Source organism: Schistocerca nitens, chromosome 6 (genome assembly GCF_023898315.1).
Source record: "Schistocerca nitens isolate TAMUIC-IGC-003100 chromosome 6, iqSchNite1.1, whole genome shotgun sequence".
In the NCBI taxonomy this organism is placed as follows: domain Eukaryota; kingdom Metazoa; phylum Arthropoda; class Insecta; order Orthoptera; family Acrididae; genus Schistocerca; species Schistocerca nitens.
In genome coordinates, this window is record NC_064619.1 from 698,741,258 (window position 1) to 698,766,062 (window position 24,805).

Consider the following 24,805-nt stretch of genomic DNA (forward strand, 5'->3'; position numbering starts at 1 on the left):
GCGTCGGTCGTCTGCTGCCCATTAACACCAAATTTCGCAGCACTGTCCTAACGGATACATTCGTCGTAGGTCCCACATTGATTTCTGCTATCATTTCACGCAGTGTTGCCTGTCTGTTAACACTGACAACTGTATGCAAATGCCGCTGCTCTCCGTTTTCAATTGAAGGCCGTCGGCCACTGTGTTGTGGCCGTAGTGAGAGGAAATGCCTAAACTTTGGTATTCTTGGCACATTCTTGACAATGTGGATCTCGGGATATTGGATTCCCTAACGATTTCCGAAATGGAATGTCCCATGCGTCTGGCTCCGACTACGCGATCAAAGTCTGTTGATTCCCGTCGTACAGCCATAATCTGTTCGCATGAGTCACCTGAGTACAAACAACAGCTCCGCCAATCAACTGCCCTGTTACATCTTGTGTACACGATATTACGCTATCTGTGTATGCTCATATAGTTTCCCCATGACTTATGTTACCTCAGTGTGAATACAAGATATATTAAAGAAATGTGTAGCTTATGTCCATCCGGACGCTTATTAGGGAACTGCATACAAATTAGAAGTAAATCGGTCAAGTACACTTCGTGATTTTTGGTAGCAACATTAAACAACGACTTCTCTTTGAATAGTAGTATGATAGTAAAATTTACACCTGAAGGTATATACACACTTAAATGTATGGCCTTAGACAATATAGTACAAAAATAACTGTCAGGATTGTTTTATTATTTTTAAGTTTGGATCACAGCGTGTGTTCTCTGTTCGCAGTACAGATTACGAAGCAGAAGGCCGTTGAATTTGTACATACGTTAAATTATCAACAGCATACTTGAAAGGTCTCTGTTGGATTCCTTTCATGTTAATTTCTTAAATCTGTTGTCATTTACGGCATACATTCCACTTCTAAATTTACTATGGTGTTTCTGACTATCTGGGAGGAGACTGAGCAGTGAAACGTGTTACTTTTATACATTAACAAGAACGATCTGTCACACTACTACACTTTAAAACACAGTTTATATGTAATTCATGTCACAGTCTCATACGCAACCTACATCCGCTTTCTTTTATATACTGTATATGATAAGATACTGTCATCCCCCTTCCCTTCTGCGTGAAAGAATGAATGATCAAATGTATTTCTAAGTGGATGCTTGATGGTAGCAGACAAGCCTGTCTGCTAGAGAACAGTAGGACCAACGTCGGAACAGGTAGCTACGCTTTCTAGAAGCAATGAGGTTTCTATTCTTAGTATGGTCCTGTCCGTCCCTTGTCATGTTGGTATAGGAAGCTGCCTCTCTGGTCACTTCCGTTTGTATTTGTGAGGCACCCCTCAGGAGGGACCCATGGCAGGCTGTCCGCAGTGAGCGTCTGAAGTGGTAAGATCTCCGGCTAAACGTGTGTCTGCTAAGTCCGTAGGACAATGGATTTCTTAAGTTCAGCCTAACTGAAAATTTAATCACCTTTGTTTCAGGTTTTGATCTAAAATATCTAATGTTATCTTAAATTGCAACGCAGTGTATTTCGAGTGTGAAGTTCAGAATATCTTCCAGTAGTTGCTTTGTCACTACTTTGTGAGTAAAGTGGAAGTTGATCAGTAACTCTAACTAAGATCATCAATCTTAAATGCGAATGGGCGTGATATTATAACGTCTCGTCTTGACAATATTTTTCAATATAGCAATTTTGCTTTATGTTCAACCCACGTGGGTTGTACTTTGTGAGACCAGTACCACGTGCTTATACAGTTGTTTGACCCATCAGGTTAATAGTAAGACGATAGTAACCAGTTCGAGGTTTTCCTTTTGTAAATTGCGTTTCGATCTAATTTATTTTAATTATCAAAATTATTGTGGAGTTACACTCTTTGTGTAAACCAAGTTGACCACGTGAAGCATGTGGTGTAAGCATCAAAGTAGCCCTCAGCTATTCTTTTCAGGAAGATTTCACAGAGAGTTAGTATGAATTTAGTATACCAGTGTGTGGTAATTTCATGACGGACAGGATTGCGCTACGAACGTAACTTGTTTGCCTGGAAATTTAATCGGTTGGTTGTGGTTAACTTCCTCTTGCATATGTTTCAACGTTCTTCGTGTGTTATTTTATGAATGCAGTGTTGTATGTAGTCTCCCAATCTTGGCTCCCTATTTATGTGTTCCGTAAGATTACAAACTCACATTTACACAATCCTAAATAAGGCACCAGTTTAGTTATGAATCAAGTTTGATATGCTGAAATTTTAACGGAACAATGATCTATGTTAAAATAAATGTCCAAATGTAAACTGATTTATTTCTTTTTATTTAAATTGTCTTTATATTATACATATATATATAATCACCGGTTATCGTAAGATGAGTACTAAAAGATTATAATTAATGTTAGTCTGGTTGGGAATTTGGTAAGCTAGACTGGATACCTGGTGAAACAGTTGCTCAGTAATGCATCGTTAACTTCCTCAGATAGCTCACAGCTTTTAACTCACTTTTATGGTCTTGAATATCAGCACCGCTTTCAGAACAAATTAATGCAACAACATTACATACTTATTTCTAGTGTCATACAGGAACAATATGCTACGAAAGTCATGGTAAATGGGTCCTGCTCATTGAGTTAGGGCGTCAGAGACATTATTACCAGCAAGTTATTGATACAGACTACATGAAAATAAGCACTCAATCAGGTAATTTTTGTTTTGTTTCATAGAATGTGCGAATATGATAAATTAAAGGCATTGTCTTTTATAAGATATCCAATGATAGATGAGAAGCACTACACTTTGTTTCTCTTCTTGAGTCTGAGTTGGATACCGCTTTTTGGTTTCAGGATGACTGATCTGGGTTCGAAGGACAAGTGGCGAACTGCCTTCTCACATGGCACTACGCTGAAGTTTGCGAGTACGTTCGTAAGGCCGACTTTGGTCTGGAGCAGTCCAAACCGCATACCTGGAACAAAAATCAGTAAAACAAAAGAGTGTACTTCTTACTCAACCTTAAAATAATAATAATAATATGTTAATGTAGAAAAATGGCTCTGTCATTTTTTTCCTCTAGAATTAAAGATGTTTTGAGAAATGGGTAGTCATCACAACTTCCTGAAAGATTGAAGTCATATGTCGGATCGGGTGTTGAACTCAGACCCTTACCATTTGCGGGCAATGCCGTTACCCACTTTTTTTTTGCATTTTGTTATTTATAGTTCGTAATATTTGATCATAGCGGACATCACATGACATCCGTTGAAGTTCGTTATTGATCCCTTCACACAGTTTTTTTTTAATATTACAGAGACCAGCTACTTCTCTGACCGAACACGCTGAGCTACCGTGCCGGCTCCCATTGCGCTGTCCAGGAAAGTAGGAGAACGATGCTGGTAGTACTGAAGCTGTGATGGAGTGTTGTGAGTTGTAGGTGGACAGCTCACTCGCTAAAAGTACTGCCCGGCAAGATTCTAGGTTCGACTACCGATCTCATACATTGTTCTAATCTGCCAGAAAGTTTCAATACGTGGCACGTTCCGCTGCGGAGTGGAAGATTCACTCTGGAGCTGTCATTGTTTCTGGAGGTATGTTGTCCATTTTATGTCAGATAGTACTGGTGGGGAACACCTTGAACTGTTGATTCCCAGCTTTGGATTATGTGCCGTACTGAAATTCAGCAGGAGGAACAAAGAAAATAGTGCAGCAGCCATTGACAGTTTGCTTTTAGACCCAGTAAGATGCAATGAATTACCTAAAAAACATAGGGTTAAATGTTAACAATAAAAAAAGCAGTGACCAGTTAGGTACAAATTACAGACGAAGAGTTTCACATAGCAGAAATGTAAACAATGACTTAATCATTGTGTTCAGGGTGATCCAGGGGATATTTCACGATACACAACGATGAGTTATACTATCAGCAATCCATAAAACTGGAGATAATCAAACCACCTCCAACCATAGACTTATTTCACCCTTTACAATACTTTCAAAAGAGTCTGAGGAAGTGGTCTATGCCAGACTGCTAATGCAATTAAGGGGGCATACCTTGATAATTGCCTTTCACCTTTGTAAAGGATTCATTAGAGAGAAAGTAATACAAAACCACACGAAAGAAGTCTTAGTAGAATCAAGCAAGAAAAACTATCCTGTAGATATACTATGTACCATTGCCAAAGTCTTTGATTGTGTGGACCACAAAATTTTACTTGGCAGACTAAATTGTTATACGTTTTGCATCGATAATGTTACCTTCATAATAGAAAGTAGAGAGTCTTATTGACAGACTGTGTTACAGGCATCAAAATATTCTCAGGTTGGCGTAATGTAACATATGGAGCTATATAAGGATCGGTGTAGACACAATCTTATTCTTATACTACATAAATGATTTCCCAATGACTTTACAGTAAGTTCAAACACAGTAAATAAACAGAAGTATATTAATTAATGGTGCAAACTCATTGTTGTCAAACACATCTCAGATGATAGCTGAAAATACCTACAAGTAGTTCAAAGTTAACGGTTTAGGTCTTAATCAGACAAACACACACATTATTCGCTTAGAAAAGTAAAAATGACATGCTGCCACTAGAAGTTGTCATTAATGATCATGCTCTAAATGAAACACCCTACGTAATATTTCTTGGAGTAAAGCGGGTTGACAATTTAAAATGGAATCACCAGATGGAAAACAAATCACTTTGCCCCCAGAAACATCTATCATTGTATTGACCTAAACAGAAGAGGGTTGGCTTATTTTGGGTATTTCATGCATTATGGAATTATCTTTTAGGATAATGTACTCAAAGTAAATAAAGCGTTTATCCAGTAAATGATAGTTTCAGTTGAACTGTGATTTGCACAATCACAATACAAGCTACAAAAATAATTTTCGCATGTAATTTGCCCCCCTGGTCCAGGATTTTGTAAAGTAATGTAAGCTGGTGAAAAGGTATTCAAGAAGCTGCCATCTAGCAGAAAGCAAATTCAACGAATCTGAAAGTAAATTAGGAACATACACTACTAGCCATTAAAATTGCTATACCAAGAAGAAATGTAGATGATAAACGAGTATGCATTGGACAAATATATTATAATAGAACTGACATGTGATTACATTTTCACGCAATTTGGGTGCATAGATCCCGAGAAATCAGTACCCAGAACAACCACCTCTGGCCGTAATAATGGCCTTGATACGCCTGCGCATTGAGTCAAACAGAGCTTGGATGGCGTGTAAAGGTACAGCTGCCCATGCAGCTGCAACACGATACCACAGTTCATCAAGAGTAGTGACTGGCGTATTGTGACGAGCCAGTAGCTCGACCACCATTGACCAGACGTTTTCAATTGGTGAGAGATCTGGAGAATGTGCTGGCCAGGGCAGCAGTCGAACATTTTCTGTATCCAGAAAGGCCCGTACAGGACCTGCAACATGCGGTCGTACATTATCCTGCTGAAATGTAGGGTTTCGCAGGGATCGAATGAAGTGTCGAGCCACGGGTCGTAACACATCTGAAATGTAACGTCCACTGTTCAAAGTGCCGTCAATGCGAACAAGAGGTGACCGAGACGTGTAACCAACGGCACCCCATACCATCACGCCGGGGGATAAGCCAGTATGGCGATGACGAATACATGCTTCCAATGTGCATTCACCGCGATGTCGCCAAACACGGCTGAGACCATCATGATGCTGTAAACAGAACCTGGATTCATCTGAAAAAAAATGACATTTTGCCATTCGTGCACCCAGGTTCGTTGTTGAGTATACCATCACAAGCGCTCCTGTCTGTGATGCAACATCAAGGGTGACCGCAGCCATGTCTCCGAGCTGATAGTCCATGCTGCTGAAAACGTCGTCGAACTGTTCGTGCAGATGGTTGTTGTCTTGCAAACGTCCCCATCTGTTGACTCAGGGATCGAGACGTGGCTGCACGATCCGTTACAGGCATGCGGATAAGATGCATGTCATCTCGACTGCTAGTGATACGAGGCCGTTGGGATCCAGCACGGCGTTCCGTATTACCCTCCTGAACCCACCGATTCCATATTCTGATAACAGTCATTGGATCTCGACCAACGCGAGCGGCAATGTGTCGATACGATAAACCGCAATCGAGATAGGCTACAATCCGACCTTTATCAAAGTCGGAAACGTGATCGTACGCATTTATCCTCCTTACACGAGGCATCACAACAACGTTTCACCAGGCAAGGCCGGTCAACTGCTGTTTGTGTATGAGAAATCGGCTGGAAACTTTCCTCATGTCAGCACGTTGTAGGTGTCACCACCGGCGCTACGGCCTCATATCACTAGCAGTCTAGATGGCAGGCACCTTATCCGCATGGCTGTAACGGATCGTGCAGCCACGTCTCGATCCCTGAGTCAACAGATGGGGACGTTTGCAAGACGACATTCAATGTTGGCATTACCAGAGACAATCTCATAGCCGACGCCACGTGATCGACAGTGGCGCCCTCTGTACTGCCTATATAATCAGCGCCTCCTCGAGTCCTCTTCGCACTTCGCCGCTTTACCTCCGAAGATGTCTCCCGCAGTCGGAGACGAAACGTTAGGAGACAGTTTTATACTTCGACTACGGCCTATCAGCCCGGAAGTTTTAAGTGAAGACAATACCGGCCGTGAAAGTTTACATTGTATAATCTTAGAACATATTCTGAGCTCAAATATAATGAGATATCTTGGAACAGAATGACCTCCTCATTGCCAACAAGCATAGATTCTAAAAACATATATCATGTAAAACCCAACTCGGATTCTTTTCACAAGATGTACTGAAAGCTCTGGATCAAGGCGATCAGGTAGATGCAGTGTTTCTTGATTCCGAAAAGCCTTTGATTCAGCACCACACCTAAGCATATTGTCAAAATTACCATCATATTGTGTATCAAGTGAAATCTGTGACTGGACTGAGACTTTTTGCTATGGAGAACGCAGAATGTTATCTTGGTCGGAGAGTCATCTTCAGATGTAGAAGTACCTTCAGGTGTGCCCCAGGGAATTGTTTGGGAACGTTGCTGTTCACGTTGTATGTTAATGAATCTGCAGTCAATGTTAATAGTAACATCAGGCGTTTTGCAGATGATGCAGTTATCTATAGTAAAGTAGTATCTGAAAGAAGCTGCATAAATACTCAGTCAGATCTTGATAAGATTTCAAAGTGGTGCAAAGACTGACAACTTGCTCTCAATGTTCAGAAATGTAAAATTGTGCACTTCACAAAATTAAAAAAATCGTAGTATCCTATGAGTATAACATCAATCAGTCGCTGTTGGAATCAGGCAACTCGTACAAATACCTGAGTGTAGCACTTCGTAGAGATATGAAGTGGAATGGTCACATAGGTTCAGTTGTGGGTAAAGCAAGCGGTAGACTTCGGTTTATTGTCAGAATCCCGGGGAAGTGCAATCAGTCTACAAAGGAGATTGTTCACAAATCACTCTTGCGACTCATCGCAGAATACTGCAAAGGTGTGTGTGCGACCCTTGTCAAATAGGACTAACAGGGGATATTGAACTAATACACAGAAGGGCAGCACGAATGGTCACAGGTTCATTTAATCTGTGGGAGAGTGCCACAGAGATACTGGAGGAACTAAGCTGGCAGCCTCTTGAAGACAAACGTAAAATATTCCGAGAAAGTCGATTAACAAAGTTTCCCCTAAGTATCGCGCTAACATAGGGATCGACAAGATAGTTATTGCACGCACAGGGGCACTAAAACAGTCATTTTTCCCGCGCTCCATACGCGGGACGGGAAGAAACCCTAATAACTGGTACACCTCACCATGGTTTGAACAGAGTAACACAGGAGTATATATATATATATATATATATATATATATATATATATATATATATATATATATATATAATCAGTTAAATGTTGTTGTTTTTGTGATCTTCAGGCCAAAGACTGGTTTGATGCAGCTCTCCATGCTACTCTATCCTGTACAAGCTGCCTCATCTCCCAGTACCTACTGCAACTTACATCCTTCTGAATCTGCTTCGTGTGTTCACCTCTTGATCTCCCTCTGCGATTTTTACTCTCCACGCTGCCCTCCAATACTAAATTGGTGATCCCTTGATGTCTCAGAACATGTCCTACCAACCGATTCCTTCTTCTAGTCAAGTTGTGCCACAAACTTCTCTTCTCCCCAATTCTATTCAATACCTCCTAATTAGTTATGTGATCTACTCATTTAATATTTAGCATTCTTCTGTAGCATCACATTTCGAAAACTTCTAATCTCTTCTTGTCCGAAGTATTTATCGTCCATGTTTCACTTCCATACATGGCTACACTCCGTACAAATACTTTCAGAAACGACTTCCTCACACTTCTTCATTTTATATCCTCTCTACATCGACCATCATCAGTTATTTTGCTCCCCAAATAGCAAAACTCATTTACTACTTTATGTGTCTCATTACCTAATCTAATTCCCTCAGCATCACCCGATTTAATTCGACTACATTCCATTATCCTCGTTTTGCTTTTGTTGATGTTCATCTTATACCCTCCTTTCAAGACACTGTCCATTCCGTTCAACTGCTCTTCCAAGTCCTTTGCTGTCTCTGGCAGAATTACAATGTCATCGGCGAACCTCAAAGTTTTTATTTCTTCTCCATGGATTTTAATTCCTACTCCGAATTTTTCTTTTGTCTCCATTACTGCTTGCTCAATACACAGATTGAATAACATCGGGGAGAGGCTACAACTCTGTCTCACTTCCTTCCCAACCACTGCTTCCCTTTAATGCCCCTCTACTTTTCTAACTGCCATCTGGTTACTGTACAAATTGCAAATAGCCTTTTGCTCCCTGTATTTCTATCCTGCCACCTTCAGTATATGAGAGTATTCTAGTCAGCATTGTCAAAATCTTTCTCTAAGTCTACAAATGTTAGAAACATAGGTTTGCCTTTCGTTAATCTATGTTGTAAGATAGGTTGTAGTGTCAGTATTGCCTCACGTGTTCCAACATTTCTACGGAATCCAAACTGATCTTCCCTGAGGTCAGATTCTACCAGTTTTTCCATTCTTCTGCAAGGAATTCGTGTTATATTTTGCAACCATGGCTTATTAAATTGATAGTTCGGTAATTTTCACATCTGTCAACAAATGCTTACTTTGGGATTGGAATTATTATATTCTTCTTGAAGTCTGAGGGTATTTCGCCTGTGTCATACATCTTGCTCACCAGATGGTAGAGTTTTGTCAGGGCTGGCTCTCCCAAGGCTGTCAGTAGTTCTAATGGAATGTTGTCTACTCCCGGGGCCTTGTTTCGACTTAGGTCTTTCAGTGCTCTGTAAAACTCTTCACGCAGTATCAAATGGTTCAGTTGGGTCCGAGTACTATGGGTCTTAACATCTGAGGTCATCAGTCCCCTAGAACTTAGAACTACTTAAACCTAATTAACCTAAGGACATCACACACATCCATGCCCGAGGCAGGATTCGAACTTGCTACCGTAGCGGTCGCGCGGTTCCAGGCTGTAGCGCCTAGAACCGCTCGGCCACTCCAGCCGGCCACGCAGTATCATATCTCCCATTTCATCTTCATCCACATCCTCTTCCATTTCCATAACATTGTCCTCAAGTACATCGCCCTTGTATAGACCCTGTATATACTCCTTCCACCTTTCTGCTTTCCCTTCTTTGGTTAGAACTGGGTTTCCATCTGAGCTCTTGATATTCATGAAAGTGGTTATCTTTTCTCCAAAGGTCTCTTTAATTTTCCTGTAGCCAGTATCTATCTTACCCCTGGTGAGATAAGCCTCAACAGCCTTATATTTGTCCTCTAGCCGTCCCTGCTTAGCCATTTTTCACTTCTCAATCTCATTTTTTAGATGTTTGTATTCCTTTTTGCCTGATTCATTTACTGCATTTTTATATTTTCTCCTTTCATAAATTAAATTCAATATCTCTTCTGTTACCCAAGGATTTCTATTAGCCCTCGTCTTTTTACCTACTTGATCCTCTGGTACGTTCACTAATTCATCTCTCAAAGCTACCCATTCTTCTTCTACTGTGTTTCTTTCCCCCATTCTTGTCAATCATTCCCTTATGCTCTCCCTGAAAGTCTGTACAAACTCTGGTTTAGTCAGTTTATCCAGGTCCCATCTTCTTAAATTCCCACCTTTTTGCAGTTTCTTCAGTTTTAATCTACAGTTCATAACCAATAGATTATGTTCAGAGTCCACATCTTCCCCTGGAAATATCTTACAATTTAAAACCTGGTTCCTGAATCTCTGTCTTACCATTATATAATCTGAAACGTTCCAGTATCTCCAGGCTTCTTCCGTGTATACAACCTTCTTTCATGATTCTTGAACCAAGTGTTAGCTACGATTAAGTTATTAAGTTAAATGTTAAGCTGCAAATTGGAGATAAACAGTAGTTATTTAATAATAAATGAAAAGCACCAGTTTGCTTTTGTTCTACAATAGTTATTTAGTATAAGCGACAAAGTACTCGGAACTTTGAAGTAGCATCTTTCTGTCCAGTTTGTATGACTGAATTTAGATGGTGTAAGTAAGAATAGCATTAAGCAATATAGTGATCGCCTATTTTTAGCACAACATACTGATGAAGCTTTTGTGAGGTATCTGTCTGTTGCTATTGAATACCTGAGGTTTCTCATTCTTAAATATGGGATCCTCAGACCAGGAGGTATGAATGATTGAATGAGTGAATAAATAAAAAATCAATAAAAGAAATAACAAAGCACAGACCGAGAATCCCTTTTTGAAGTATTAGCTGAATTTGGACTAGATCAAAAGACAACAAACATCATAAAAGAAACACTCACGGAGACCAAATCCAAAGTAAAATTTACGGGAGAATTGAGCACAGAATTTGAAATAGACACAGGAGTACGACAAGGGGATGAACTGTCACCAGTACTCTTCAATTGTGCTCTTGAAAAAGTTGTTAGAGAATGGAGAAAAGCAGGTGCACCAGCACACAGACTGGGACCAAGACGTAAGGGCATAGAATTAGACTGTTTAGCATTTGATGATGACATGGCACTGATCGCACAAGACATTACCGATGCACAGAAACATCTAGAATTATCACAAGAGCAGGCAGCAAAAATAGGATTACAAATTTCATTTGAAAAAACAAAATTTATGAGTGACATCAAAGATGCACCTTCTGATCACAAAATTGGTAATAACTACATCTCTCGAGTAAAAGAATTTAAATATTTAGGTGACTGGATTGCAGAAAATTGTAATGAAAAGAAATCTGTCTGATCAAGAGTCCAGGAAATGGAGACGGCGTTTCAATTAACAAAAAACATTTACAACAAAAAGAGTCTCTCGTGGAACTGCAAAATACGACACTATACAACAGTAATTAAACCCGAAGCTCCCTACGCATCTGAGACACTAAACCTTCAACACAGAACACTAAAAGAGGAATTAGAAGTGAAAGAACGTAAAATAATGAGGAAAATCCTAGGAGCAAGAACTTATTATCCAAAACCCAATACAGAAATATATAAAAATATCTCCAAAATGGCAAACACAATCCGCATGAGAAGAACCCAATTCATGAGGCATTTAGAAAGAATGGACTAAAACAGGTTAACGCTCAAAATCCATACATTTTTAAAGAACAAAACTACAAGACCGAACTGGTACAAACAGACGGAAAAAGACCTGAGAGAATTAGGGTCTCCAGATCTACATGATAGAAATGAAATCAGAAAAATCACAAACACACGGGGTTTTGAGGAAGAAGCGAGAAAAACTAACCGACATATGTGGTCTACGCAACGAAAGCTAGCCCATTCGTTGTTTATGAAGGGATACTGGGCGAAAAGGAAGGCCAACAAATGTAGATTATGCGTGGTCCTAAGTGATCCATCCGCGAAGAAGAAAGAAGAAGAAAGCACAGACTCACTTGTGTCTATGTACTAAACACAGTATCAATCATTGTGCAATATCGTTTTCGGTATTCTATGTAAGTGATTAAAAGTGGTGAAATACACCCTCCAGTCACATTCGTTTGACCACCTGTCAAAAGTCAGAATAACCGCTTTTTGCACCGTGGACCACTGAGAGACGTGCAGGAAGAGAGCCAGTGAGGTTCTGAAAGGTGCCAACAGGGATGCCGAGTCACGCCGAGTCCTGTGCCCAGTTACGCTAGGTTTCTCGGCTTAGAATCCAGGGCGGGAACAGCCCCGATCGATAAGGTCCCAGAGACTCTCGACTGAGTTTAAATCCGAGGAGTTTGGTGGCCAGGAGAGTACGGTAAACACATACTGGTGCTCTTCGAAACAAACATGTACACCGTGAGCTACATGGCATGTTGCTTTTCCTGCTGGTAGATGCCGCCATGCCGAGGAGAAAAAAAAAAACTGCATGTATGGGTGAACATGGTTCCCAAGGATAGATGCACCCTTGTGTTCATCCACTGTGCCTTCGAGAGTGAGAAGATAACCCAATGAGCGCCGCCTAAACATTCTCCATACAACAACGCTCTCTCCTGCCTGGATCCTTCCTACGATCCAGCGCCGATCTGTCCAATGGAGTATAAAACGTGATCCATCTGTAAAGGCCACCTTTCGCCACTCAGTGGATGTCCACATGCGGTATGGGCGTGAAAATGTCAAGCCGCGTCGCCGATGAGCGGCAGTCGGCGCGGGTACATGAACAAGACGCCTGCTGGAAGACCCGTATGTAGAAAGGTTCCCTGAATGGTCTCTGGGGAAACCCTATTGATAGACCCTCGGTTTATCTGGCCTGTCTGTTTCTCGGCAGTCGCACGCCTATTTGCTCATACACATGTCTGCAGCCATCGCTCACCCCTGTCGTCTATGGCTCGTTGTGTACCGAAGTTGCCTCGGCGCCGGTTTTAGATAGCGGCGTTTTACCAGTCGCGGTACACTCTAATGACAACGGCACGTGAAGAGTTTAGAAACTTATCTGTTACGCAAATACATCCACCTATGACCCGGAAGCCAGTGACCCCGCTGATAAATCGTCCCGTTTCCGCATTACGACAACGACTGCACTGTTTTCCGCGTCCCGCCGTCACGCTTCGTATACCCTCCGCTGCTAGTGGTGCTACCTGCCGTCTGTGAGTGGTCATTAAATGCTGACGTCGAACATAGGCAGTGGTCACATTAATACACTCCTGGAAATTGAAATAAGAACACCGTGAATTCATTGTCCCAGGAAGGGGAAACTTTATTGACACATTCCTGGGGTCAGATACATCACATGATCACACTGACAGAACCACAGGCACATAGACACAGGCAACAGAGCATGCACAATGTCGGCACTAGTACAGTGTATATCCACCTTTCGCAGCAATGCAGGCTCCTATTCTCCCATGGAGACGATCGTAGACATGCTGGATGTAGTCCTGTGGAACGGCTTGCAAAGCCATTTCCACCTGGCGCCTCAGTTGGACCAGCGTTCGTGCTGGACGTGCAGACCGCGTGAGACGACGCTTTATCCAGTCCCAAACATGCTCAATGGGGGACAGATCCGGAGATCTTGCTGGCCAGGGTAGTTGACTTACACCTTCTAGAGCACGTTGGGTGGCACGGGATACATGCGGACGTGCATTGTCCTGTTGGAACAGCAAGTTCCCTTGCCGGTCTAGGAATGGTAGACCGATGGGTTCGATGACGGTTTGGATGTACCGTGCACTATTCAGTGTCCCCTCGACGATCACCAGTGGTGTACGGCCAGTGTAGGAGATCGCTCCCCACACCATGATGCCGGGTGTTGGCCCTGTGTGCCTCGGTCGTATGCAGTCCTGATTGTGGCGCTCACCTGCACGGCGCCAAACACGCATACGACCATCATTGGCACCAAGGCAGAAGCGGCTCTCATCGCTGAAGACGACACGTCTCCATTCGTCCCTCCATTCACGCCTGTCGCGACACCACTGGAGGCGGGCTGCACGATGTTGGGGCGTGAGCGGAAGACGGCCTAACGGTGTGCGGGACCGTAGCCCAGCTTCATGGAGACGGTTGCGAATGGTCCTCGCCGATACCCCAGGAGCAACAGTGTCCCTAATTTGCTGGGAAGTGGCGGTGCGGTCCCCTACGGCACTGCGTAGGATCCTACGGTCTTGGCGTGCATCCGTGCGTCGCTGCGGTCCGGTCCCAGGTCGACGGGGACGTGCACCTTCCGCCGACCACTGGCGACAACATCGATGTACTGTGGAGACCTCACGCCCCACGTGTTGAGCAATTCGGCGGTATGTCCACCCGGCCTCCCGCATGCCCACTATACGCCCTCGCTCAAAGTCCGTCAACTGCACATACCGTTCACGTCCACGCTGTCGTGGCACGCTACCAGTGTTAAAGACTGCGATGGAGCTCCGTATGCCACTGCAAACTGGCTGACACTGACGGCGGCGGTGCACAAATGCTGCGCAGCTAGCGCCATTCGACGGCCAACACCGCTGGTCCTGGTGTGTCCGCTGTGCCGTGCGTGTGATCATTGCTTGTACAGCCCTCTCGCAGTGTCCGGAGCAAGTATGGTGGGTCTGACACCCCGGTGTCAATGTGTTCTTTTTTCCATTTCCAGGAGTGTATGACTGGACCGTGTGGTGAAACATTAGATTCAGATATGCAGTTATAGTGTCAGTCGAAGGTAATCCACTACAAAAATACTGCATTCAGTTCTTACATTTTCTAAACCACGGGTCTCCAAACTTTTTAGTCCGCGGGCCACATTGACTCCTGCACGAAGTCATAAGGGCCAAGATCTACCTAGTGGGATTAAAGCACCCTAGCACTCCATGACCACCGTAATGTAAGGCTAAAGGAAAGATGAAATCGCAAAAATCTAAGGTTGTGGGAATAGCTAGCACTGAAACGAACTACAATTTTTATGTAATTACATAATTTTGATTGGTGGACGTATCTGACCGAAATTCCGGCGTATTTTATTCTGGCGAATTTCACCGACAAAAAAGTATGTCACTGCACATTCTGTATGTATTTTACAACGTTATCAAAAGAAAGTGAAACCTCGCTTAAGAAGCATCTTCCATAATGATTGATGACTAAGGCTAGTCGCCGTAGTGACGTCCATTTGAAAGACTTGCACCAGACTCGTGAGTAGAATAAAATGAAAAGATTTTTTTTATTTAAAATGTTTTCGCCAAACTAGTCAGTTATCCGTTCTTTCTTTTTTTTTTTTCACTATCGCACGGAGAATGGTCTGTCTGTTTATTGTGGATAGCCACAAGTTTAACCATGACCTTCCGCTTTGTAAAGATAGAGCTCCGACAATGTCGCGGTGTACTGGTCGCGATAGGCCTCGAAACGCAATTGTTGCCAGTGCAGGTAGCAACTCAAATACACTCCTGGAAATGGAAAAAAGAACACATTGACACCGGTGTGTCAGACCCAACATACTTGCTCCGGACACTGCGAGAGGGCTGTACAAGCAATGATCACACGCACGGCACAGCGGACACACCAGGAACCGCGGTGTTGGCCGTCGAATGGCGCTAGCTGCGCAGCATTCGTGCACCGCCGCCGTCAGTGTCAGCCAGTTTGCCGTGGCATACAGAGCTCCATCGCAGTCTTTAACACTGGTAGCATGCCGCGACAGCGTGGACGTGAACCGTATGTGCAGTTGACGGACTTTGAGCGAGGGCGTATAGTGGGCATGCGGGAGGCCGGGTGGACGTACCGCCGAATTGCTCAACACGTGGGGCGTGAGGTCTCCACAGTACATCGATGTTGTCGCCAGTGGTCGGCGGAAGGTGCACGTCCCCGTCGACCTGGGACCGGACCGCAGCGACGCACGGATGCACGCCAAGACCGTAAGATCCTACGCAGTGCCGTAGGGGACCGCACCGCCATTTCCCAGCAAATTAGGGACACTGTTGCTCCTGGGGTATCGGCGAGGACCATTCGCAACCGTCTCCATGAAGCTGGGCTACGGTCCCGCACACCGTTAGGCCGTCTTCCGCTCACGCCCCAACATCGTGCAGCCCGCCTCCAGTGGTGTCGCGACAGGCGTGAATGGAGGGACGAATGGAGACGTGTCGTCTTCAGCGATGAGAGTCGCTTCTGCCTTGGTGCCAATGATGGTCGTATGCGTGTTTGGCGCCGTGCAGGTGAGCGCCACAATCAGGACTGCATACGACCGAGGCACACAGGGCCAACACCCGGCATCATGGTGTGGGGAGCGATCTCCTACACTGGCCGTACACCACTGGTGATCGTCGAGGGGACACTGAATAGTGCACGGTACTTCCAAACCGTCATCGAACCCATCGTTCTACCATCCCTAGACCGGCAAGGGAACTTGCTGTTCCAACAGGACAATGCACGTCCGCATGTAACCGGTGCCACCCAACGTGCTCTAGAAGGTGTAAGTCAACTACCCTGGCCAGCAAGATCTCCGGATCTGTCCCCCATTGAGCATGTTTGGGACTGGATGAAGCGTCGTCTCACGCGGTCTGCACGTCCAGCACGAACGCTGGTCCAACTGAGGCGCCTGGTGGAAATGGCATGGCAAGCCGTTCCACAGGACTACATCCAGCATCTCCACGATCGTCTCCATGGGAGAATAGCAGCCTGCATTGCTGCGAAAGGTGGATATACACTGTACTAGTGCCGACATTGTGCATGCTCTGTTGCCTGTGTCTATGTGCCTGTGGTTCTGTCAGTGTGATCATGTGATGTATCTGACCCCAGGAATGTGTCAATAAAGTTTCCCCTTCCTGGGACAATGAATTCACGGTGTTCTTATTTCAATTTCCAGGAGTGTATTTGGCGGGCCGGATACCGGGGATGCCCGGCCAGCTAACGCGGGCCAGCTTGCCGGTCCTCGCGGGCCGGTTTCGGCCCGCGGGCCGTAGTTTGGAGACCCCTGTTCTAAACGTATCTACATAGAAGTTGGTGTCATTATGGTGAACACTGACTCAAAGCAATAGGATGCACCATGTAAGTCAGTACGTTAGAAGAAGTAGTTGAAGCTAGTTCAGACAGGCTATTCTGGGCCCGTAAAAAGAACCACAGATCTGGGAGATGCAGTAGATTATTAAGACTGGTAGACTTACAAAGGTTTGCACAAAAAACCAGCAGATGGCAGCGAGCAACATGACGTAGATGGATATGTTATGTGAGTTCCGCAACGGGGGTGTAGAAAGCCTAGCGCACTCTAATTTTCCAACGTAGACGTGTTTTAGTTTATCACAATATTCAATAATCAGCATGATGTGTCTGACCCTCTTAAAAGTACCCCCATCTACTGTTTCCTGGGATATTTGCTTATCTGCAGGTCAGACGAACACAGTAGGGCAACGAAAAGCCGAGAGTACTCTGAGGTGACAAAAGTCATGGCTTAGCGATATACGCATACACATATGGTGGTGGAATCGTATACACAAGATACAAGAGATCAGTGTATTGGTGGAGTACTCATGTGATTCACGTGACGAGGTTTACGCTTGATTGTGGCCACACGATGGGAATTAAAAGACTCTGAATGCGGAGCAGCAGTTTGAGCTAAATGCATGGGACATTTTATGTCGCAAATCGTTGGGGTATTCGGTATTCCGAGAGCCACAATTTCAAGTGTGTGCCGAGCATACTAAATTCCAGGCGTTATCTTCCACCACGGAAAAGACAGTGGCGAATGGCCTTCACTTAACGATCGCGAGCAGCGGTGTTTGTGTAGAGTTGTCAGTGTTAATAGACAACCAAATAACAGCACAAATCAATGTGTGTCATGGCCTGGTTAGATTAGTCCCTCTTACAGTTATTAAGAGTTGATGGTAGCGTTTGTATGTGGTGCAGACTCCAAGAAGCCATAGATCCAAGCTCTCGACAAGGCACAATGCAAGCTGGTGGTGGCTGCATAATCTTGTGTGCTGTGTTTACATGGAAATTGACTGGATCCTCTTGTCGAATTGAATCGATCATTGACCTGAAATGGTTATGTTCGGGTACTTGGGGACCATTTTCAGCTATTCATGGACTTCATGTTACCACAGAAAGATGGGATTTTTATAGATGACATTGCACCATGTAACTAGGGTACAACTGTTCGTGAGTGGTCTGAAGAACATTCTAGACAATTCGAGCGAATGGTTCGGTCATTCAGGTCGCCCAACATGAATCCCATCGAACATTTATAGGACCTAATGGAGAGGTCAGTTCTCGCACGAAATCCTGCACTGGCAACGTTTTCGCAATTATGGACGAGTATAGAGGCAACATTGCTCAATAATTCTTCAGTGGCTTTACAACGATTGGTTGAATTCATACCATGTCGTGTTGCTGCACTTCGCCGGGCAAAAGGAGGTCCGACGCGATATCAGGAGGCAGCCCCTGACTTCTAACACAGCAATGTGGGTCCTGTCGACGAAAGACCCACTTCCCCCTCTCGCACATACTTCGACACAAGTGACAGCCGAACCAGTTGTGTGATATACACTCCTGAAAATGGAAAAAAGAATACATTGACACCGGTGTGTCAGACCCACCATACTTGCTCCGGACACTGCGAGAGGGCTGTACAAGCAATGATCACACGCACGGCACTGCGGACACACCAGGAACCGCGGTGTAGGCCGTCGAATGGCGCTAGCTGCGCAGCATTTGTGCACCGCCGCCGTCAGTGTCAGCCAGTTTGCCGTGGCATACGGAGCTCCATCGCAGTCTTTAACACTGGTAGCATGCCGCGACAGCGTGGACGTGAACCGTATGTGCAGTTGACGGACTTTGAGCGAGGGCGTATAGTGGGCATGCGGGAGGCCGGGTGGACGTAACGCCGAATTGCTCAACACGTGGGGCGTGATGTCTCCACAGTACATCGATGTTGTCGCCAGTGGTCGGCGGAAGGTGCACGTGCCCGTCGACCTGGGACCGGACCGCAGCGACGCACGGATGCACGCCAAGACCGTAGGATGCTACGCAGTGCCGTAGGGGACCGCACCGCCACTTCCCAGCAAATTAGGGACACTGTTGCTCCTGGGGTATCGGCGAGGACCATTCGGAACCGTCTCCATGAAGCTGGGCTACGGTCCCGCACACCGTTAGGCCGTCTTCCGCTCACGCCCCAACATCGTGCAGCCCGCCTCCAGTGGTGTCGCGACAGGCGTGAATGGAGGGACGAATGGAGACGTGTCGTCTTCAGCGATGAGAGTCGCTTCTGCCTTGGTGCCAATGATGGTCGTATGTGTGTTTGGCGCCGTGCAGGTGAGCGCCACAATCAGGACTGCATACGACCGAGGCACACAGGGCCAACACCCGGCATCATGGTGTGGGGAGCGATCTCCTACACTGGCCGTACACCACTGGTGATCGTCGAGGGGACACTGAATAGTGCACGGTACATCCAAACCGTCATCGAACCCATCGTTCTACCATTCCTAGACCGGCAAGGGAACTTGCTGTTCCAACAGGACAATGCACGTCCGCATGTATCCCGTGCCACCCGACGTGCTCTAGAAGGTGTAAGTCAACTACCCTGGCCAGCAAGATCTCCGGATCTGTGCCCCATTGAGCATGTTTGGGACTGGATGAAGTGTCGTCTCACGCGGTCTGCACGTCCAGCACGAACGCTGGTCCAACTGAGGCGCCAGGTGGAAATGGCATGCAAGCCGTTCCACAGGACTACATCCAGCATCTCTACGATCGTCTCCATGGGAGAATAGCAGCCTGCATTGCTGCGAAAGGTGGATATACACTGTACTAGTGCCGACATTGTGCATGCTCTGTTGCCTGTGTCTATGTGCCTGTGGTTCTGTCAGTGTGATCATGTGATGTATCTGACCCCAGGAATGTGTCAATAAAGTTTCCCCTTCCTGGGACAATGAATTCACGGTGTTCTTATTTCAATATCCAGGAGTGTATATCTCAGGTTTGTGTATGGAGTTGCTGAGATAGGATTGACTCCTCCACAGTGAAGTCGTAGACAGCATTCTGTTGCAATACTCACCTATGCAGTTGCGTGGACCCTCTCCGAACGGGAGGTAGACGTAGGGGTGTCTCTGGGCCTTCTGCTCCTCAGAGAACCTCTCGGGATCGAAACGCTCGGGGTCCGGGAAGATCTGTGGGTCGTGGTGCAGTCCATACACAGGTATAAAAACAGAGGTTCCTTTGTCCAGGACTACGTCACTGTCAGGTATCTTGTAATCTCGATTGCATATTCTGTTCAGCAACGGGATTGGCGGATATTTCCTCAGGGTCTCTGTAACAGAATCAACAGAGTAAATTAGGTTGCTATAAATTATGAGCCAATGTTTCCGACATTAGGTACACGGAACTAAACTCCGGACTCCTGACTCAAGATACTGCACATGTAGAAAATTATACCGGAGATGTCAGCCTTTCTGTGACTATCAAGCACAATACAGTGAAGAAAGTAATTTTTTCGAACGAAACACACAAGTTTACCATTACCAGTCACTGTCTATTTATATCCACAAAGCGTTTCGAAGGTTTAAACTTCCATCATCATGTAGGTTTACATGTGTAGAACTAATGAGGAAGTACTGAATAGAATTGGGGAGAAAAGCAATTTGTGGCTAATACTGATTAGAAGAAGGGATCCGTTAACAGGACACATTGTGAGACATCAAGGAATCACCAACTTACTATTGGAGGGAAGTGTGGGGGATAAAAATCGTAAGGGAGACCAAGAGATGAATACGTTAAGGAAATACAGAAGGGTGTAAGTTGTAGTAGTTATTGGGAGAGGAAGAGATTTGCTCAGGAAAGAGCAGCATGGAGACCTGCATCAAACCAGTCCTCAGACTGAAGATCACAACAACATACTGTGACATATATGTGTGACATATATCTGTGTGTGTTGTGTTACGATTTTGGGGTAACTTGTAGCACTATCCACTGCACAAACATAAAACACTATATTAAAACTAAAAACAAAACTTTTTCTAAAGGTGAAATTGAGACAAGTAAAACAGAATACCTCCAGTGCTCACAGGCTCCATTCTGTGTTGTTACACATCACATATAACATGTTGTATTCTGTACATAAAGATGGTATGTGGAAAGTACTAGGCGCAAAGAACATGTAGTAAAAGAGAAACACTATCTCGAAGTACAAAGAATATATATCGTAATAACGTTATTATATCGGAATAAGTTTTAAAGGATTGTGGAGATCTTTGTTTGAGTTGCTAAATATATGGTTCAGGATAAATATTTCGACCGATACAAAAATCTGATTCTGTCAAGCTTATATGGCTTAAATTTCGTATTCGGTTTTATAGTCAGGTGGCATGTTGCAAACTTTATGTACAATAATCATACTGCCAATAGTGGTAAAATCATGCATAAACAACAATTCTAAGTAACATTGAGAGATAGGGATGAAAGCATGGAGACAGAGAGAGAGAGAGAAAGAGAGAGAGAATAAAAAGGTTGAAAGGAATGATTGGAGGAGAGCAGTGACACAGGCAGCAGCATACTCATTGATTCACTCCATGTCAGCAACAATCACAGTAAAACCTAACCTAATTTGCTGTTTCATTCGATATCGCTGTGTCCGTAGCTCGTGGTCTTGCGGTAGCGTTCTCGCTTCCGGCGCACGGGGTCCCGGGTTCGATTCCCGGCGGGGTCAGGGGTTTTCTCTGCCTCGTGATGACTGGGCGTTGTGTGTTCTTCATCATTTCATCATCATTGACTCGCAAGTCGCCGGCGTCAACTAAAAAGGACTTGCAATACGGCGGCCGAACTTCCCCGCATGCCAGACGATCATTTCATTTCAACAGTCGCTGTAAAGCCTAGCCTAAAATGTTGATATCTTAAGTAATTGTTTTGATGTCATGCGTAAGGAAAATTCGATTGCTGGAAATCTCAAAGGCATGTCCATCGTATGTCATCATCGTGTTACATTTCCTGGGTATGAAATTCTCCTACCTTACTGAAGGATTAGTTCATACAGATAAAAATCTCTACCCAAGTACGCTGACCAGCCAGAACATTGTCACCATCGACCTACTATCTATATACACTCCTGGAAATGGAAAAAAGAACACATTGACACCGGTGTGTCAGACCCACCATACTTGCTCCGGACACTGCGAGAGGGCACACGCACGGCACAGCGGACACACCAGGAACCGCGGTGTTGGCCGTCGAATGGCGCTAGCTGCGCAGCATTTGTGCACCGCCGCCGTCAGTGTCAGCCAGTTTGCCGTGGCATACGGAGCTCCATCGCAGTCTTTAACACTGGTAGCATGCCGCGACAGCGTGGACGTGAACCGTATGTGCAGTTGACGGACTTTGAGCGAGGGCGTATAGTGGGCATGCGGGAGGCCGGGTGGACGTAACGCCGAATTGCTCAACACGTGGGGCGTGATGTCTCCACAGTACATCGATGTTGTCGCCAGTGGTCGGCGGAAGGTGCACGTGCCCGTCGACCTGGGACCGGACCGCAGCGACGCACGGATGCACGCCAAGACCGTAGGATGCTACGCAGTGCCGTAGGGGACCGCACCGCCACTTCCCAGCAAATTAGGGACACTGTTGCTCCTGGGGTATCGGCGAGGACCATTCGGAACCGTCTCCATGAAGCTGGGCTACGGTCCCGCACACCGTTAGGCCGTCTTCCGCTCACGCCCCAACATCGTGCAGCCCGCCTCCAGTGGTGTCGCGACAGGCGTGAATGGAGGGACGAATGGAGACGTGTCGTCTTCAGCGATGAGAGTCGCTTCTGCCTTGGTGCCAATGATGGTCGTATGTGTGTTTGGCGCCGTGCAGGTGAGCGCCACAATCAGGACTGCATACGACCGAGGCACACAGGGCCAACACCCGGCATCATGGTGTGGGGAGCGATCTCCTACACTGGCCGTACACCACTGGTGATCGTCGAGGGGACACTGAATAGTGCACGGTACATCCAAACCGTCATCGAACCCATCGTTCTACCATTCCTAGACCGGCAAGGGAACTTGCTGTTCCAACAGGACAATGCACGTCCGCATGTATCCCGTGCCACCCGACGTGCTCTAGAAGGTGTAAGTCAACTACCCTGGCCAGCAAGATCTCCGGATCTGTGCCCCATTGAGCATGTTTGGGACTGGATGAAGTGTCGTCTCACGCGGTCTGCACGTCCAGCACGAACGCTGGTCCAACTGAGGCGCCAGGTGGAAATGGCATGGCAAGCCGTTCCACAGGACTACATCCAGCATCTCTACGATCGTCTCCATGGGAGAATAGCCTGCATTGCTGCGAAAGGTGGATATACACTGTACTAGTGCCGACATTGTGCATGCTCTGTTGCCTGTGTCTATGTGCCTGTGGTTCTGTCAGTGTGATCATGTGATGTATCTGACCCCAGGAATGTGTCAATAAAGTTTCCCCTTCCTGGGACAATGAATTCACGGTGTTCTTATGTCAATTTCCAGGAGTGTAGACCCACCCAGGCAATAGCAGCGTCCTCTGGCGAGGAATTGCTTGTCAGACACATGAATGGTGCAAGATGTATTGGTGAGTGGGCTATCCTTGTGTAGAATGGGGAAAGTGTGTGATCTACCTGAGTTTGTCCTAGGGTAAATTGTGATGGCCCAGAGGCTCGGCACGAGTATTTCGGAAACTGCACGACTTGTTGGGTGTACGAAGAGTGCTCTGGTGAGTGTCTTCAACACGTGACGAAAGCGATGTGAAATCACATCCAGACGTCGTGGGGCTGTGTGGCTATCCCTTATTACAGATTTTGCATATCGTAGGTTGGGCAGACTGATGAAACAGAACAGTCGGCGAACTGTGGCGAAACTAACATCAGACGTTAATGCTGGCCAGAGACAAGTCCGTCTCAACACACAATGAACTGATCACTCTAGCGATGGCCCTCTGCAGCTGATGCATGTGCCAATGTTAACACCGCGACATAGGCAACTACGACGGAAATGGTCACATGACCATCGGCACTGGAAGTTGGTGCAGTGGCAGAGCCTTGCATGGTCTGATGAATCACAGTACCTGTGGTGTGCGTACTGTAAGACCTTCGGTACGTACACCATCAGATTATTTGACTTGTCGCTCTAACGAAGTAGGCGAGTGTCAGCAATATGTCTCGTGGTCTTATCGTGGCGTGTTTATCTTCTGCCGTTAGGTCAGACGATAGAAATGCCACTTGCACGCTTAGAGTAGCAGATTGACGGTGACCAACTTTAAACAGAACTTGATTAATTTTCACACACATTTATTAGAATAATAAAAATCATAGATATTACGTAACTTGATTCTGGATGCTGTTCACAATTGACAATCTGAAGTTCCTTTGGTCTTGTTACGTTAATCTTATTCTCACATATCTCTGATACTTGACAAAGTGTCTATACGTTTCTCTTCATGGCTATGTACAGGAATATGATAATCTTATTGGGCGCAGACTGAAACTTGACTATAGACTGGTACAGACAAATGCAGGCTAATGCAGACTGACTATCGGAGGTCTGTACACTCGTTATAATACCTCGAGCGTCCAGGTATCACTGCGCGATTGTGGTCCGCGAGGAGAAAAGGTTCTACGTTAGCAGCAATCTCATTGGCTGCGTTACATATTAATACGCGGATCGGCGGAAGCAGAATTTGGTCCATCTCTAAGGCAGCGCCATCTCGTTGTGCGGAGACTGACGAGCGCTGCGCCTGCGCTGTTGTGCTTAGTGGGGCGCGCTCTATTAGGAAAGCTGTGTACGCGCTGACTACGCGGAACTATGTACATAACAGTACCATCTTCACCATGCCCATGGGTGGGTGCGAATCCGTCATCTTCCAGGGGAACACCTCCTTGACGCCTGAACTGCGGAACGGAGACGAGCTGGCAGCG

The 24,805-nt window shown here is 45.5% G+C and overlaps 1 protein-coding gene across 2 annotated transcripts in view; it reads right to left on the reverse strand.

Moving 5' to 3' along the window:
• Positions 1–2,347: 2,347 nt before the first annotated feature.
• Positions 2,348–24,805, reverse strand: part of LOC126263016 (cytochrome P450 6k1-like) — a 91,117-nt gene continuing 68,659 nt past the window's right edge. For both annotated transcript variants that reach the window (XM_049959981.1, XM_049959980.1), the window contains exons 7-8: positions 19,946–20,197; positions 2,348–2,946 (exon numbers count right to left, since the gene is read on the reverse strand). In XM_049959981.1, the coding sequence (XP_049815938.1) occupies positions 2,774–2,946; positions 19,946–20,197 (425 nt within the window). In that variant the 3' untranslated portion in view covers positions 2,348–2,773. The remainder of the gene's footprint in view (positions 2,947–19,945; positions 20,198–24,805) is intronic.